Source organism: Stomoxys calcitrans, chromosome 2 (assembly GCF_963082655.1).
Source record: "Stomoxys calcitrans chromosome 2, idStoCalc2.1, whole genome shotgun sequence".
Taxonomy (NCBI): domain Eukaryota; kingdom Metazoa; phylum Arthropoda; class Insecta; order Diptera; family Muscidae; genus Stomoxys; species Stomoxys calcitrans.
The window spans coordinates 66,306,312-66,324,582 of record NC_081553.1 but is presented as its reverse complement, the minus strand read 5'-3'; the positions used below and the strand labels follow the sequence as shown (position 1 = coordinate 66,324,582).

The 18,271-nt window shown below is 35.1% G+C and overlaps 3 protein-coding genes across 5 annotated transcripts in view; 1 reads left to right on the top strand and 2 right to left on the bottom strand.

Moving 5' to 3' along the window:
• LOC106091784 (uncharacterized) overlaps nucleotides 1-16,248 on the bottom strand; it is a 90,879-nt gene extending 74,631 nt beyond the window's left edge. The window contains exons 1-2 of the mRNA XM_059363074.1: nucleotides 16,051-16,248; nucleotides 15,938-15,982 (exon numbers count right to left, since the gene is read on the bottom strand). Of these exons, the coding sequence (XP_059219057.1) occupies nucleotides 15,938-15,982; nucleotides 16,051-16,122 (117 nt within the window). The 5' untranslated portion in view covers nucleotides 16,123-16,248. The remainder of the gene's footprint in view (nucleotides 1-15,937; nucleotides 15,983-16,050) is intronic.
• LOC106094493 (uncharacterized) lies at nucleotides 4,871-5,599 on the top strand. The gene is made up of 2 exons (XM_013261719.2): nucleotides 4,871-5,234; nucleotides 5,310-5,599. The coding sequence occupies exons 1-2, from the start codon at nucleotides 5,026-5,028 to the stop codon at nucleotides 5,518-5,520; spliced, it is 420 nt and encodes a 139-aa protein (XP_013117173.1). The 5' UTR covers nucleotides 4,871-5,025; the 3' UTR covers nucleotides 5,521-5,599.
• LOC106092469 (sarcocystatin-A) lies at nucleotides 10,956-15,845 on the bottom strand. Of its 3 annotated transcripts, none has more exons than XM_059363075.1 (3): nucleotides 15,756-15,845; nucleotides 11,274-11,466; nucleotides 10,956-11,205 (listed from the first exon to the last, which is right to left on the bottom strand). In XM_059363075.1, the coding sequence occupies exons 2-3, from the start codon at nucleotides 11,426-11,428 to the stop codon at nucleotides 11,016-11,018; spliced, it is 345 nt and encodes a 114-aa protein (XP_059219058.1). In that variant the 5' UTR covers nucleotides 11,429-11,466; nucleotides 15,756-15,845; the 3' UTR covers nucleotides 10,956-11,015. The 3 variants fall into 3 exon arrangements, with proteins under 3 accessions (XP_059219058.1, XP_059219059.1, XP_013114796.2); XM_059363076.1 differs by having other exon boundaries at nucleotides 15,724-15,796; XM_013259342.2 differs by lacking the exon at nucleotides 15,756-15,845 and adding an exon at nucleotides 15,532-15,706.
• Nucleotides 16,249-18,271: the final 2,023 nt, after the last annotated feature.

The following is an 18,271-nucleotide window of genomic DNA, read 5'->3' as shown; positions in this document are numbered from 1 at the left end:
AAATTTTCTCTAAATACAAGATTTCAATGAAATTTTTTCTCCAAATTCAAATTTGCCCATGAACATTCCATTAAGGAACAGGGTCAAACTTCTCACATATCTATGAGTGCTGACCTATTAAAGTTTAAGTTCAACGATAGGGGGCCTCCTGTTAATAGCGATACCTCATTGGAAAGAAATCTTTACATGACAAAGAATCTCACAAATGTCGCCATCATTAGGATGTGATAACCACCGCTGAAACATTTTTTTCTAATGTTCACGCCAGAAATTTTTCTCCAAAGACAAGATTTAGTAACAGTTATTTATGGAAAAATCTTTAGTGAAACTTTCTCTAAAAGCAACATTTCGGTAAATTTTAGCTTAACACAAAATTTTAGTGAAATTTCTCTCCAGTGATATTTTTTCTAAAGACACCGTAGCGCAGAGGTTAACATGTCCGCCTAAGAAGCTGAACGCCTGGGTTCCAATCCTGGCGATTCAGCATACTGCTGAAAAGTCTGTTATTTGCTGAAAATGACTGCTGCTTAATTATGAAAGGGATGTTAGAAGAATACAATTAACAGAGTGTTAAGTTCGGCCGGGCCGAATCTTATATACCCTCCACCATGGTCGCATCTGTCGAGATCTTTGCGCAATATCTGTTTTTAGGGAAACAAAGTATAATGAATATGGACGGAGGAGCAATACCAAGTTATAGTCCGATTCGGGGCTCAAGAAACGAAATCGGGTGTTCGGTTTATATGGGAGCTGTATCAAGCTATAGATCGATTTTGACCATAATGCACACGTATGTTGAAGGCCATGGGAGAAGCCGTTGTACAAAATTTGTGCCAAATCGGATGAGATTTGCGATCTCGAGAGGCTCAAGAAGTCAAGACCCAAGATCGGTTTTTATGGGAGCTATATCAGGTTATGGACCGATTAGGTCCATACTACTTACAGTTATTGGAAGTGATATCAAATCACTATGTGCAAAATTTCAGTCAAATCGGACGAGAATTGCGCCCTCTAGAGGCTAAAGAAGTCAAGACCCAAGATCGTTTTATATGGCAGCTATATCAGGTTATGGACCTATTAGGACCATACTTCGCACAGTTTTTGGAAGTTATATCAAAACACTATGTGCAAAATGTCAGTAAAATCGGATGAGAATTGCACCCTCTAGAGGCTCAAGACCCAAGATCGGTTTATATGGCAGCTATGTTAAAACATAGACCGATATGGCCCATTTACAATCCCAACCGACCTACACTAATAAGAAGTAGTTTTGCAAAATTTCAAGTGGCTAGCTCTGTTACAAACAGAATGACGAAATTAGTGTACCCCCATTCTATGGTGGAGGGAATAAAAAAGAACACATATGTAATTGTGTGTCTCAGTAGATGTTTATAATCAATAGCAGTAAGAAATGTTTGCTAATACAGCAGCACTATGTTTACTGAAACAGCAGTAATGTCTGCTCTCCCATTTTCAGCAGACTAAAACTGCTATTTTAGCAAACATTTTTGCTGTTTTGAATAACATTGGGGGTGGGGGGGGGGGGGGGCAGAGGAGTATGCACCGGCAGCGCAATCGGGTGAAGGTGCAGGATGCTGGATGCACTTTCATTCCTGGCACTACTACTGAAGCTTGAAAGAGAATCAGGTCTCCCGAAGAGCATAACACTGCTTAAATGCTGAAGAAGAAAAAATACTCCCCCGCTTTCAAGTACTCTGGGAAAACCAACCCAGCCCTTCCGCAATGGAGACTCCGTACAGTGTGCTGTGGAGGGAGACAAAGTCGGAACAACAACGAAAGAAGAGCGCACAGCGCCTGAGTCTTAATGGAAAACTGTGACTTCAAAAAAGACGCCATGTCCATCACAGAAGGGGGAGATGGTTGCTGAGAAAGCCCGCCCTCCTACGCCAGAGCGTCAAGGAAATACCACAGAGATGAGCGGACTTAGGCAGTGCATCGGGTAGGATTCCACCCGATCATCGGTCTCAAGTGGAGGATCGGGTTAACGGGCATGTTTTTGAACATGTGTGGAACTCTGAAGATGGTCCACCCATACAAATGATGAGCTGCGAGCATAGAGGGGACATCTTTACGATACGCTTTGTGTCAGCAGAATATATTGATACCGTTAAAAAGTTGGTCAGAACTATCCACACTCCCCGGGGCGCAAAGCTTGACCTGGTGAGAAAGATGGACATCCCCCAGCTCACAAAGGCAACGGTCTTCGTCAAGGGAAGGAGCAGTAAATTCGCGACGAAACACATGTTGGGATTCTTGGGCAAGCAAAACAAAGGTTTAGTCGCAGATAAATGGTAGGTTTTTCACAGGGAGGAGAAGGAGGTACGAACTTCCCTTATGGTGGGTATTGATCAAGTCTTCGTGACAAGTTTAGCTAAAACTAAATGCATGGCGCACTACGGGAGAAAGGCAGTTTTTTTTAAGATTGGGAAAACTAGGATAGTCAAAGGTCCTCCTATTGAGACATCAGGCCAGCCACTGGCAGGTGACTCAAAAGCGCCTAACAAACAGGGGGCGGACGACGAGACCATCACCGACGGTCCCAAAATGCGAAGAATACGATAAGCGGCAGGCAGTACATGGGCGTGAGACTCAATACAGCCTAATAAACAGGAACCGAACAATGGAACCATCAACGACTTTCTCGATATTAGGAAGACTAGGATGGATAAATATCCTAATGCTGAAACATCAGGCATGAGAGATGAGACCATAACCTACTTTCAGGACGTCCATTTTCTCAAGATTCGGGAGACTAGGATATGCAAAAATCCTAATATTAAAACATCAGGCGGGGCAATGAAACCTTAAGAACAGGGAGCAGACGATAAGAGCATCACCCACTCCCAAGAAGTCCATCTAATGGAGGACCTATGATTGAGGTCAACCAGATAAACCTCCACCGGAGCGGGACAGCTGCTCACGCTCTGATGGAGAAAATCAGCAAGGTCAAGATTCATATCGAAACCTTCTATGCTTTTTGGGTAAAATGATGGAAAGCGAGAACTTGCAGCATTTTCTTGGTCACTACCCAACACTGAAAGAATTTGAAAAGGTTTTGCTTCAAGAAAAAGATCTGATAAATATATTAAACTAGCTGGACAGGGCCAGCTTTATTTTATCTGAGCCCTTTACTGGCACGGGCAGGAAATAAGTCCTGTTTGGTCCTATAATGTCAAGCATTTTGAAGGTGGCTATCAAGATATTCAGGGCAACGGGTCTCGTTCAGATCCACACTAATTGATTTTTTTCATTCAAAATCATATTTCAAAGCTACCACTTGGGATCGGACATTTTTAAAGATCCGCAAGTCCTCCTGTGTCTATTCCTATTTCAGGATAAAAAGTGTACTCTACTACCAAAGAGTAATAAAGGAAAGACTGATCGTCATTCATTTACTATTATACCCACCACCCTAGGACAGGGGGCATATTCATTTAGTCATTCCGTTTGCAACACATCGAAATCTCAGTTTTCGACCCTACATAGTATATATATTTCGGATCGTCGTAAAATTCTAAGACGATTTAACGATGTTCGTGTGTTTGTCCGCCTGTCCGTCCGTCTGTTGTTATCATTATACAGCCTTCAAAAATTGAGATATTGAGCTCAAAATGTGGCACAGATCGTCTTTTTGATGCACGCTGGTTAAGTTTTTGAACGGGCCAAATCGGACCATATTTGGATATAGCTGCTATATAGACCGATCTCCCGATTAAGGGTCTGAAGACCATAAAAGCTTTATTTATTACCCGATTACTCTGAAATTTAAAACAGTAGGTTATTTTAAGCCTCCCGACATCCGACCTAAATATGGTCCAGATCGGACTATATCTAGATATAGCTGCCATATAGACCGATCTGCCGATAAGGGATCTGAAGACCATAAAAGCTGTATTTTTTACCCGAGTTGTTTTTAACCTCCCAACATCCGATTTAAATATGGTACAGATCGGACTATATTTAAATATAGCTGTCATATCGTCCGATCTCGCGACAAAGGATCTGAAGCCCATAAAAGATTTAATTTTTAACCGATTTTACCAAGTTTATTGACGGCAGTCCTCTGGCCTTCACCGTCAAATCGTCTGCCCTTTCATTTCCCCTTACTCCGTTATGGGTGCCGGGCCCGAAGCCTTTCGGGGTCGACGCAATCCGAGTTAAGGAAGTGGGCTGCGAATGCGCATGCAACATTGTGGAACAGCGAAACGGTCGGAAGGGCGGCGAAAATCCTATGGGGGGATCCGGATCGTGAGAAGACGAGGCTTTTACTCAAAAGAAGTAAGAAGGAGGCCAGTATAGCTATTGGTATCATAACGGGACACATAGGACTACGAGTTCACTTATGTAGAATCGGTGCGGCAAATCATAGCAAGTGTGCAGGGCATGCGAGGAAGATGATGAGACGTTGGAGCATTTTGTATGTCATTGCCCGGCTTCCGCGTCTTACAGATACCGGCACTTAGGTGGAGACACAATATCAGACATGAACCAACATAGGGGAGGGTAGTGAAAACAATTAAGGATTTTGTAAGTAAGTAACTCAAGTAACAGAATTCGAGTCGGAAGATTGTTTTATATGAGAGATGTATCTGGTTAAAGATCAAGTTGAATCATCCTTGCCATGGATATCTAAACATAGGAATAAATCCATCACATCTAGTTTACAATCCCAATCGATCAAACGATAAATTTCCTAGTTTTAGTAAACTTTTTATTTTTTGTGTATATTGCGATTCATATCAGCACATTTTTAAGTATTAGATGTAAACTACATGTTAAACCTGTAACTAATGGATGATTTAAATGGGTTCATGTTGTTAACATGTAGAACAACTACGCTCCGCTACAATTTTGAACTTTCAATCAACTCTAATGCTTTTCATGCCAAAATCGAATGCTTTCCAATATAAATAATTTCTAAATTCTAACAAGAAGTAGTCGTGCTTACAACTCTCTGCCTAAAACATCCTTAACTGTTTTTCGTTTCTTATTCGATAGTCTACAATGTTTAAATTCATTTGTTTGCTTGTTGTTCTTATCGCATCTACGGCAATGGCTGAAGTGGATTTTAACAACCCCACCCAGTTCTCCTATTGGTGTCCATTTGGAAGCATTGGTCCCGCGTCCGGGAATGGCATTGAATCCGAACAGGCCCAACAGATCTTGAGTGCAGTTTTAGAGAATATTTCGAAAATTGATGAAAATCAATATAGGTAAAAATATTAAAAATTAAAAGAAATAATCTTCTGTTTTTAAGTGTTTTCCAATATCTTTGCTTTTTCCTATAGAATTGATCAAATCAATACGGCCTTTAAGTGCTCATATAACACTGACTTGCACGAATTCAACGCCAATCTTTTAGATAAGAATGACCAAAGCAAATCATGCGTTCTACAGATATATAAAAACTATGAAAAAACAGGCAATGGCTCAACGACGGATACTATTATAGCCTGTGACAATGATCCACAATATTTCAAGTCTTATACTGATGTATAAAATTGAAGCAACTTTGTCATAATTGGATCAACAATAAAACAAACGAATGCAAGATGTTGAGGAAAGATGAAAAATTAAAGAGCTTGTGTTCTGTAAAGAAATTTCCTTTTAAAACAAAATTTCAGTGAAATTCAGCACAATTTTCTCTAAAATAAAAACATTTACGTGACATTTTCTTAAAAGATACAATGTAAATGAACGACAAAAGACAACACTTCAATCAAATTTTCACTAAAGACAAAATTTCAGTGAAATTTTCATTCAAGACAAAAATTTCAGTGAAATTTTCTCTAAAGACAAAATTTCAGTGAAATTTTCTCTAAAGACAAAATTTCAGTGAAATTTTCTCTAAAGACAAAATTTAAGTGAAATTTTCTCCAAAGACAAAATTTCAGCAAAATTTTCATCAAAGAAAAAATTTCAGTGAAATTTTCATCAAAGACAAAATTTCAGTGAAATTTTCTCTAAAGACAAAATTTCAGTGAAATTTTCACCAAAGACAAAATTTCAGTAAAATTTTCTCTAAGACAAAATTTTTAGTGAAATTTTCTTTAAAGACAAAATTTCAGTGAAATTTTCTCTAAAGACAAAATTTCAGTGAAATTTTCTCTAAAGGCAAAATTTCAGTGAAATTTTCTCTAAAGACAAAATTTCAGTGAAATTTTCTCTAAAGACAAAATTTCAGTGAAATTTTCTCTAAAGACAAAATTTAAGTGAAATTTTCTCCAAAGACAAAATTTCAGTAAAATTTTCATCAAAGAAAAAATTTCAGTGAAATTTTCATCAAAGACAAAATTTCAGTGAAATTTTCTCTAAAGACAAAATTTCAGTGAAATTTTCACCAAAGACAAAATTTCAGTAAAATTTTCTCTAAGACAAAATTTTTAGTGAAATTTTCTTTAAAGACAAAATTTCAGTGAAATTTTCTCTAAAGACAAAATTTCAGTGAAATTTTCTCTAAAGACAAAATTTCAGTGAAATTTTCTCTAAAGGCAAAATTTCAGTGAAATTTTCTCTAAAGACAAAATTTCAGTGAAATTTTCTCTAAAGACAAAATTTCAGTGAAATTTTCTCTAAAGGCAAAATTTCAGTGAAATTTTCTCTAAAGTCAAAATTTCAGTGAAATTTTCACTAAAGACAAAATTTCAGTGAAATTTTCATTTAACACAAAATTTGAGTGAAATTTTCACTAAAGACGAAATTTCAGTGAAATAAGACAAAACTTCAGCGACATTTTCTCTAAAGACAAAATTCCAGTGAAGTTTTCTTTAAAGACAATATTTCAGTGAAGTTTTCTCTAAAGACAAAATTTCAGTGAAATTTTCACTTAAGACAAAACTTCAGTGAAATTTTCATTTAAGACAAAATTTGAGTGAAATTTTCTCTAAAGACGAAATTTCAGTGAAATAAGACAAAAATTCTGCGACATTTTCTCTAAAGACAAAATTTCGGTGAAATTTTCTCTAAAGACAAAATTTCAGTGAAATTTTCTCTAAAGACAAAATTTCAGTGAAATTTTCTCCAAAGACAAAATTTCAGTGAAATTTTCTCTAAAGACAAAATTTAAGTGAAATTTTCTCCAAAGACAAAATTTCAGTAAAATTTTCATCAAAGAAAAAATTTCAGTGAAATTTTCATCAAAGACAAAATTTCAGTGAAATTTTCTCTAAAGACAAAATTTCAGTGAAATTTTCACCAAAGACAAAATTTCAGTAAAATTTTCTCTAAGACAAAATTTTTAGTGAAATTTTCTTTAAAGACAAAATTTCAGTGAAATTTTCTCTAAAGACAAAATTTCAGTGAAATTTTCTCTAAAGGCAAAATTTCAGTGAAATTTTCTCTAAAGGCAAAATTTCAGTGAAATTTTCTCTAAAGACAAAATTTCAGTGAAATTTTCTCTAAAGACAAAATTTCAGTGAAATTTTCTCTAAAGGCAAAATTTCAGTGAAATTTTCTCTAAAGTCAAAATTTCAGTGAAATTTTCACTAAAGACAAAATTTCAGTGAAATTTTCATTTAAGACAAAATTTGAGTGAAATTTTCACTAAAGACGAAATTTCAGTGAAATAAGACAAAACTTCAGCGACATTTTCTCTAAAGACAAAATTCCAGTGAAGTTTTCTTTAAAGACAATATTTCAGTGAAGTTTTCTCTAAAGACAAAATTTCAGTGAAATTTTCACTTAAGACAAAACTTCAGTGAAATTTTCATTTAAGACAAAATTTGAGTGAAATTTTCACTAAAGACGAAATTTCAGTGAAATAAGACAAAAATTCTGCGACATTTTCTCTAAAGACAAAATTTCGGTGAAATTTTCTCTAAAGACAAAATTTCAGTGAAATTTTCTCTAAAGACAAAATTTCAGTGAAATTTTCTCTAAAGACAAAATTTCAGTGAAATTTTCTCTAAAGACAAAATTTCATCGAAATTTTCTCTAAAGACAAAATTTCATCGAAATTTTCTCTAAAGACAAAATTTCAGTGAAATTTTCACTAAAGACAAAATTTCAGTGAAATTTTCATTTAAGACAAAATTTCAGTGAAACTTTCACTAAAGACAAAATTTCAGTAAAATTTTCTCCAAATACAAAATTTCAGTGAAATTTTCTTTAAAGGCAAAATTTCAGTGAAATTTTCTCTAAAGACAAAATTTCAGTGAAATTTCTCTAAAGATAAAATTTCAGTGAAATTTTCTCTTAAGACAAAATTTCAGTGAAATTTTCTCTAAAGACAAAATTTTAGCGAAATTTTCTCTAAAGACAAAATTTCAGTGAAATTTTTCTCTAAAGACGAAATTTCAGAGAAATTTTCTCTCTGCTTGTTTGTCGGTTTGTTTGTTTGTTCCGTATGGACTCAAAAACGGCTCAACCGATTACCTTGAAATTTTCACAGATTGTGTGGATTGGCCTGCAAGGAAACATAGGCTATATAATTTTTTGATAACGGGAGGGGGCAGATCCTCCCCCTTACCCCAAAAGTACTACCCAAAAATAAAAGTGGACCGATCGAAACAATACGGGATTCAAAGGTATTTTAGAGTAGAGTACGAATTTCATAATAAAAGTTGGGTCCAAGTACCTGGGGGGCCGCCCCAGCCCTAAAACCCCTTTAAATAGGTTTATTTGACGATCATGACAATATGGGACTCAAATGGAAGGTATTCGGGAGTAGATTGCGAATATGGTCAGGAAATAGAAATAGGGTTTATAATTTATTAATAACGTAAGGTGGCGGACCCTCCCCCATATCCCAAAAACACCACCCAAAATCAAAAGTGGACCGATAACTACAATATGTGTATCAAATGAAAAGTATGTGGGAGTAGATAACGAATCTGGCTTAAAAATTCATGACGAAGTATAGGGGGTCACCCCATCCCAGACAGACATATTGGACATTCGTTTCAATATGGGGCTCAAATGAAAGGTTTTCGGGACTAGATTTCGAATCTGGCATACAAAATCAGATCGAAGTACGGGAGGTCATGATTATATGATACTTGGCTGAACCAATGTTCTTAAAATTTTCATAGATTGTGTACGTTTGTCTGGAAAGAAACATAGGCCATATAATTTTTAGATACCGGGTGGAGGCGAACCCTAACCCTCCAAAAACGCCACCCGAAAGTGGTCCGATGGGCACAATAAGGGTATAAAATGGAAGGTATTGGTGACCAGAAAACGAATATGGTATTAAAATTTGGGTCGAAGTACCCAGCGCCCCCCCGCCCCCTTAATTTCAGTGCAAAGTGCCGGTGGCGGCCTCAGCCCCACACCCCCTCCAAACGATTCATATTTACCGACCATGGCAATATGGGGCTCAAATTAAAGAGATTTGGAAGTGCAGCACGAATTCGATATCCATATTTGAGTCGAAATGTCTGAGATGCCATCCCTCCCCTAATGAGAAAATTACCCTTAGGAAGAACATTACCACCAGGAACCGACAAGGGGCAAATTCTCACACATCAATGAGTGCTATCCGATTCAAGTTTAGAGTTTTTTTGTAGCCGAGTCCGAATGGCGTCCTGCAGTGCGACAACTATTTGGAGAAATTTTTTTAAATGACCATGCATGGCATTGTACCTCGCAAATGTCGCCAACATTAAGAGGCGATAAAAACCGCTTTGTCCGATGTTCTCGCCAGAATTCAAACGCGCTCAGCGTCTTAGGCTACAATGGGACGAATTCGATATCCGCATTCAGAGCGAAGAGTCCCTACCCTAAAAAGATATTAGAGAGTTAAAGAAGACGCAGCGGAGCTGGCCCGATTCGGCCAGTTTTGTCTAAGGACTAAATTTTTGTAATCTTTTCTCTAAGTAGAATTTTCAGTAATTTCTCTTCAGAGGAAATTTGAGTATTTTTATACCCTCCACCATAGGATGGGGGTATACTAATTTCGTCATTCTGTTTGAAACACCTCCAAATATCTGTCTAAGACCCCATAAAATATATATATTCTTGATCGTCATGACATTTTAAGTCGATCTAGCCATGTCCCTCCGTCTATCTGTCGAAAACACACTAACTTTCGAAGGAGTTATGCTAGGCGCTTTAATTTTTGCACAAATACACTTTATTGGTGTAGGTCGGTTGGGATATTGCAAATGGGTCAAATCGGTCCATGGTTTGATATAGCTGCTATATAAACCGATCTTGGGTCTTGGACTTCATGACTCTCTAGATTTGACTGAAATTTTGCACTTGGTGTTTTGGTGTCACTTCCAAGAGTTACGCAAAGTATGATTCAAATCGGTCCATGTTTTGATATAGCTGCCACATAAACCGATCTTGGTTTTGACTTCTTGAGCTTCTAGAAGGCGCAACTATTATTCGATTTGGCTATAATTTTGCACGTGGTTTTCTGGTGTCACTTCCAACCACTGTACTATGTATGGTATGTAAATCGGTACATAACCTGATATAGCTGCCATATAAACCGATCTTGGGTCTTGACTTCATGAGCCTCTAGAGGCCGCATTTCTCATCCGATTTGGTTGAAATTTTGTACAACGGCTTGCCCCAACACCTTCAACATATGCGACCAATATGGTCTCAACCGATCTATAGCCCGATACAGCTCCCATATAAACCGATCTTCCGATAGTTCTTCTTGAGCCCCTACAAGGCGCAATCCTTATCCGAATGGACTGAAACATTACACAATGACTTCTACAATGTTTAGCATTCAATTCATTAATGGTCCGCATCGGCCTATATTTTGATATAGCTCCAATAGCATAACAGTTCTTATTCATTATTCTCTGTTTGCCTAAATGAGGTATTTTGTTATGAGAGATACCGCACATAGAACTCGACAAATGCTAACCTTGGTGGAAGGTTTATAAGATTCGGTCCGGCCGAACTTAGCACGCTCTTACTTGTCCTGTATGAACAACGTTTTTTGTAGGCAACATTTCATTGAAATTTAATCGAAATATTCTCAAAAGGCCAAATTTGATTTTTTTTATTCTTTCAAAGTTTCTCCTTCTCCCATCTCAATAAGAAATTTTAAAGACACCCCTGTTCGAACAGTTAAAGGTGACCTTAGTGATGCCTGTTGCAGCGGTTCTTTCAATGACCACATCACAGCCCACGGATTGGTTGGAATCATTAAGCAAATCAGCATTCATGCGGTACTTGACTCCAGAAGTTATTTGAGAACTGGCGGTGTAGATTTTTCCCACGCTATAAAAATATGGTAATTCAATTATTGGGAGAATCCAAACAAAATAATTCAAAATCAATAACAATACCTATAGTTAGGTCCACCCAGGGTAGCAACCTTGTTCAAAGTATTGTTGAGAACTTCTTTAGCTTGCTCTGGATCCATTTGGGATGGGCAACCAGCACACATAAAACCATTGACTACAGCCAAGGTTGCCAAAATAAATATAATGACTAACTTCATATTCGCCAGATAATGCCACTTCTATAGCTCAAGAATAACTAATGAATACAAGGAACACTTGTGATTCTTTTATATTTCATATCATTAAGTATTTTAAAATTTGAGAATATGATATGGTGAACTTAAGTATATTAGAAAAATTTTTGTTGTATTTATCCAGATGTTTTTCGATTTTTTTGGGGGACAAATGTTTTTTTGCAAATGTTTGTACAATTTGAATACAAATTTACCTAAAATTTTTAAAAATTCCGAACATGCATATTTAAGACAAACTAGAGCATACTCCAGAGCATACACTACAGCATAAAAAACCGCGAGAAATAAGCATATATTAAACGCCTTTCAACATTATATCGAAGAAATTTTTCCCAAAAAATAATTTTAAAGCTACCAATGTCGAGGTACTATTTGAAAAAAATTAAATTTAAAAAAACTTTCTAAGGGGAAACTTGTAATTAATTTTCGCTAAAGACAAAATTTCAATGAAATATTTCCTAAAGACAAAATTTAAATGAAAATTTTCCTAAAGAAAAATTAGGTGTATGTCCATAGTAGCATGGGGCGAATTCATACCTGCATCCTCTTTTCAACCTAACTTAAACTAAATACAATTAGAAACAAAACTAAGATTAATGAAATTTTCCCTAAATACAAAATTTCAATGAAATTTTCCCTAAAGACAAAATTTCAATGAAATATTTCCTAAAGACAAAATTTAAATGAAATTTTTCCTAAAAACAAAATTTCGATGAAATTTTACCTAAAGACAAAATTTCGATGAAATTTTACCTAAAGACAAAATTTCGGTGAAATTTTACCTAAAGACAAAATTTCGATGAAATTTTACCTAAAGACAAAATTTCAATGAAATTTTACCTAAAAACAAAATTTCATTGAAATTTTACCTAAAGACAAAATTTCAATGAAAATTTACCTAAAGACGAAATTTCAATGAAATTTTACCTAAAGACATAATTTCAATGAAATTTTCCCTAAAGCCAAAATTTCTATGAAATTTTCTCTAAAGACAAAATTTCAATGAAATTTTCTCTAAAGACAAAATTTCAATGAAATTTTCTCTAAAGACAAAATTTCAATGAAATTTTCTCTAAAAACAAAATTTCAATGAAATTTTCTCTTTAGGAAATGAAATTTTCCCTAAAGACAAAATTTCTATGAAATTTTACCTAAAGACAAAATTTCAATGAAATTTTACCTAAATACAAAATTTCAATGAAATTTTCCCTAAAGACAAAATTTCTATCAAATTTACCCTAAAGACAAAGTTTTTATGAAATTTTCCCTAAAGACAAAATTTCATTGAAATTTTACCTAAATACAAAATTTCAATAAAATTTTACCTAAAGACAAAATTTCAATGAAATTTTCCCTAAAGCCAAAATTTCAATGAAATTTTCTCTAATGACAAAATTTCAATGAAATTTTCTCTAATGACAAAATTTCAATGAAATTTTCTCTAAAGACAAAATTTTAATGAAATTTTCTCTAAAGACAAAATTTCAATGACATTTTCTCTAAAGACAAAATTTTAATGAAATTTTGTCTAAAGACAAAATTTCAATGAAATTTTCTCTAAAGACAAAATTTTAATGAAATTTTCTCTAAAGACAAAATTTTAATGAAATTTTCTCTAAAGACAAAATTTCAGTGACATTTTCCTTATATACAAAATTTTAATAAAATTTTCCCTAAATACAAAATTTCAATGAAATTTTACCTAAAGACAAAATTTCAATGAAATTTTCTCTAAAGACAAAATTTCAATGAAATTTTCTCTAAAGACAAAATTTCAATGAAATTTTCTCTAAAGACAAAATTTCAATGAAATTTTCTCTAAAGACAAAATTTCAATGAAATTTTCTCTAAAGACAAAATTTCAATGAAATTTTACCTAAAGACAAAATTTCAATGAAATTTTACCTAAAGACAAAATTTCTATGAAATTTTACCTAAAGACAAAATTTTTATGAAATTTTCCCTAAAGACAAAATTTCTTTCCAATTTTCCCTAAAGACAAAATTTCAATGAAATTTTACCTAAAGACAAAATTTCAATGAAATTTTACCTAAATTCAAAATTTCAATAAAATTTTCCTTAAACACAAAATTTCGATGAAATTTTCCCTAAATACAAAATTTCAATGAAATTTTCCCTAAATACAAAATTTCAATGAAATTTTCCCTAAATACAAAATTTCAATGAAATGTTCCTTAAATACAAAATTTCGATGAAATTTTCCCTAAAGACAAAATTTTAATGAAATTTTCTCTAAAGACAAAATTTCAATGAAATTTTCTCTAAAGACAAAATTTTAATGAAATTTTCTCTAATGACAAAATTTCAATGACATTTTCTCTAATGACAAAATTTCAATGACATTTTCTCTAAAGACAAAATTTTAATGAAATTTTCTCTAAAGACAAAATTTCAATGAAATTTTCTCTAAAGACAAAATTTCAATGAAATTTTCTCTAAAGACAAAATATCAATAAAATTTTCTCTAAAGACAAAATTTCAATGAAATTTTCTCTAAAGACAAAATTTCAGTGACATTTTCCTTAAATACAAAATTTTAATAAAATTTTCCCTAAATACAAAATTTCAATGAAATTTCCCTAAATACAAAATTTAAGTGAAATTTTCCCTAAACAGAAAATTTAAATAAAATTTTCCCTTAAGACAAAATTTTGCTAAAATTTTCTCTAAAGAGAAAATTTCAATGAAATTTTTCCTAAAATCTAAATTTCAATAAAATTTTTCCCAAATACAAAATTTTAATGAAATTTTCAGTAAAGACAAAAATTCAATAAATATTTCCCAAAGACCAATTTTCAATGAAATTTCCCCAAATGGCCAAATATCTATAAAATTTTCCTTAACAAACAAACTTTCAATGAAATTGTGTTAGGCCCTCCGTCATCCTTCGTCAGTTTGGCCAAGATCGGTTCAGACTTGGATATTTAGGGTCTTAGGCCCATAAAAGCCACACTAATTATCCGATTTTTCTGAAATTTGGGGCAGTGAGATGTGTTAGGCCCTTCGACATTTTTCTACAATTTGGCCATGACCGGTCCAGATTTGGATATAGCTGTCATATAGACCGATCTGCCGATTTAAGGTCTTAGGCTCATAAAAGCCACATTTATTATCCGATTTTGCTGAAATTTGGGACAGTGTCGGTTCAGATTGGGATAAAGCTGTCATATAGACCGATCCGCCGATTTAGGGCCTTAGGCCCATAAAATCCACACTAATTATCCGATTTTGCTGAAATTTTGGGACAATGAGTTGTGTAGGCCCTTCGACATCCTTCTTCAGTTTGCCCAGATCGGTTCAGATTTGGATATAGCTGCCATATAGACCGATCTGACGATTTAAGGTTTTCGGCCCATAAAATTCGCATTTATTGTCCGATGTCGCCGAAATTTGGGACAGTGAGTTAAGTTAAGCCCCTCCACATACTTCTGCAATATGGTACAGATCGGTTCAGATTTCAATATAGCTGCCATAAAGACCAATCTCTCGGTTTAAGGTTTTGGTCCCATAAAAGGCGCATTTAGCATCCGATTTCACTGAAATTTGACAAAGTGACTCATGTTAGGCTTTTCGACATTTGCGTCGTATATGGTTCAGATCGGTTTATTTTTAGATATAGCTACTGCAAAGACCAGTATTTTGTTATACACACTAGAACAATGACTTGTACTTATTAGTATTTGGTCCAAATCGGAACATATATATTTTGATGTAGCTGTCATGGGGCATTAGGTATGCATTTTTCACCGGAATCTGACGAAAGTTGGTTTACATATATTGCCGAGGTGGTGGGTATCCAAAGTTCGGTCCGGCCGAACTAAATGCCTTTTTATGATATATATTCCATATAGCTGTATTGGCATAGTGAGCTGTATTAGTCTCTTCTTCGTCCATGCGTAGTATGGTGCAGATCGGACCGTATTTATATATATGTAGTTGTATATTTCTGTCTCCCAATTGAAGGTCTTTCGCCCATAAATTACGTATTTTTTACCCGATTTTGCTGAAATTTAGTGCGTTGAGTTGTATTAGATCTCCCGACTTACAGTCTTTCACCCATAAATGGCTTATTTATTACCCGACTTTGATGAATTTTGATATAACTACAACGGTTTAAAGAATTTTACATTTCCATCGGATTTTTTTGAAATACGATAATGAACTAAGATATGATGATGAAGTTAATGCCTCTTTACTGGTTTCTGTATGAATGTTAGGGAATCAATGATAACACAAACATTTTTATTAACTATTCCAGCTATTACACTACCCTTATTTTAAATTTTCTCTCCCACGAAAGGTACTTTTCCGACGAATGGGACTATTTTTTGTTCACCCAGCAATATTTGTATTATAATTTGTTTTCTTCACTCTATAGTAAATATTTTGTTATACTAGACATCGATACGGCAATTGTTTGCATTTAAAATTATCAATAAAATAATTACTCACATCAGTTAAACATGTCGTGCGTTCCGAATAAATACACAAAGCACTCTAAAAAAATGAAAATCAAAACTCATTAAGACATGGCGCTTGGCATTACATTTTACATTCTCGCTTACAATTCTTGCTATTGACAAGAAACTCCAAACGATTGTCACCAGTGCACAAGAAAATATCACTTTTGTAAACATTTTTAAGAAAAATTTTATTGAATTATTTTTTCCGCTTTTTATTTACGCTGCAAAATGTTAACTGCGACGGAGTATAAGTACTAAATGTAAAAAGCGTTAAAAATTTTTCGCGTAACTGAAAAAATCTAATTACAATAGATTTTTGTGTGTTTTAATCCATTGTTTGGAAATTTTTAAATTTATACAAACGGAATATGAATTGTGTGAATTTTTAGAAACACGTTATCACCATTGATTCAATGGTTTTACGCTAATGACCGGAAGAGAATTTACGTTAGACTGCAATGTTAGAAAGGCTGAATTCGAACAATTTGCTATTACCCATGGGCGTAGAAATGATATTTGTGGGGGGGAGAAAATCCGGGCCTAATTTCTATACCCATCACTATATGGAAAAATTTTTTCCCCTATTTTTGACTTCCAACAACTGTGCCAAGTACGACCCAAATCGATCTATAACCTAATATATCTACCATATAAACCGATTTCCCGATTTGACTTCTTGAGTCCTTACAAGCCACAGTTTTTGTCCGATTTGGCTGAGATTTTGTAAAAATTTTTTCCCCAACAACATTCCATTAAGGAACTGAGGAAAGTTTTCGGGCATATCTATGAGTGCTTTCCGATTGATTTTTTGGCTCAATAATAAGTAGCCTACTTTTTATGCCCTCCACCATAGGGGAGAGGGAGTTCCGTCCGTGCCTCTGCTATAGCTTCTAAATAAGGTGTTTGGGCTGCGGATTAGTCTATATCTGGTGGGTTCTCAAGATTCGGCCTGGCCGTACCTGGCACATTTTTACTTCTTATTGCTAAGTCCAAACGGCGCATAGTGGCATGTGAGAACGGGTAGAGATATGTCTTTGAAATTTGGAATGGTTAGAACTGAGGTGTTAGCGAGATCGTGTAAAAATTTCAAGACTCTTGGTCAAAGCTTGTTGTGGATTACAAATCTTCGTTTGTGGTAAGATTTCCAAAATTTTTTTGCTGGATAGTGCTCTACAGAAAAGTCCGCTTGAGGTACGCTTAGCCAATCGGTGTTTTGCTCTAACGTTTAAGAACTGCGTCAAGTATGGTTAAATCTGTTAATAACCTGATATAGCTCCCGATTTCGGAAACCAATTTCGGATCTTGATTTCATGAGCCTCTAGAGGGCCCAATTTTTATCCGATTTGGCTAAAATTTTGTATGAAGTGTTTTGGTTTGACCATCAACAACTGTATGGCACCGATTTCGGATCTTGACTTCTTGAGCCGATAGAGGGCGCAATTATTATCCCAGTTGGCTGTAATTTTGCATGATGTGTTTTGGTTTGACCATCAACAACTGTGTCAAGTATGGCGCAAATTAGTTCATAACCTGATATAGCTCCTATATAAACCAATTTCGGATCTTGACTTCTCGAGCCGATAGAGGGCGCACAATTTTGCATCATGTGTTTTGGTTTGATAATCAACAACAGTGCGAAGAATAGTTCAAATCGGTTCAAACCAGATATAGCTCCCATATAAACCGGTATCGAATCTTAAATTCTTGAGTCGATAGAGGCCGCAATTATTATCCGATTTGGCTGAAATTTTTCATGAAGTGTTTTTGCTTGACCATCAACAACTGAGCCAAGTATGGCCCTGAATAGCGTAGCAATTCTTATCCTTTGTTTGTCTATGTAGAAATATCGGCCAAAGAATGCGATCCATGGTGGAGGGCATATAAGATTTGGCCCGGCCGAACTTAGCATGCTTTCACTTTTCTTACTTCATGTGTCTCCAAAACCCATGCAAAAATTTGTTTGCACTTAACAATATTTGTAGCCTCCACAGCACATTTACTAAAAAACGCCGACTTTGCAATCATCTTTGCCAGAATGGGGTATTTCGGGAATTTTTGATTGATTTGATCTGTCTGTCCGTCTGTCCATACGTTTGTCTGTCCGTCTGTCTGTCCGTCTGTCTGTCCGTCTGTCTGTCCGTCTGTCTGTCCGTCTGTCTGTCCGTCTGTCTGTCCGTCTGTCTGTCCGTCTGTCTGTCCGTCTGTCTGTCCGTCTGTCTGTCCGTCTGTCTGTCCGTCTGTCTGTCTGTCCGTCTGTCTGTCCGTCTGTCTGTCTGTCTGTATGTCTGTCCGTCTGTCTGTCTGTATGTCTGTCCGTCTGCCC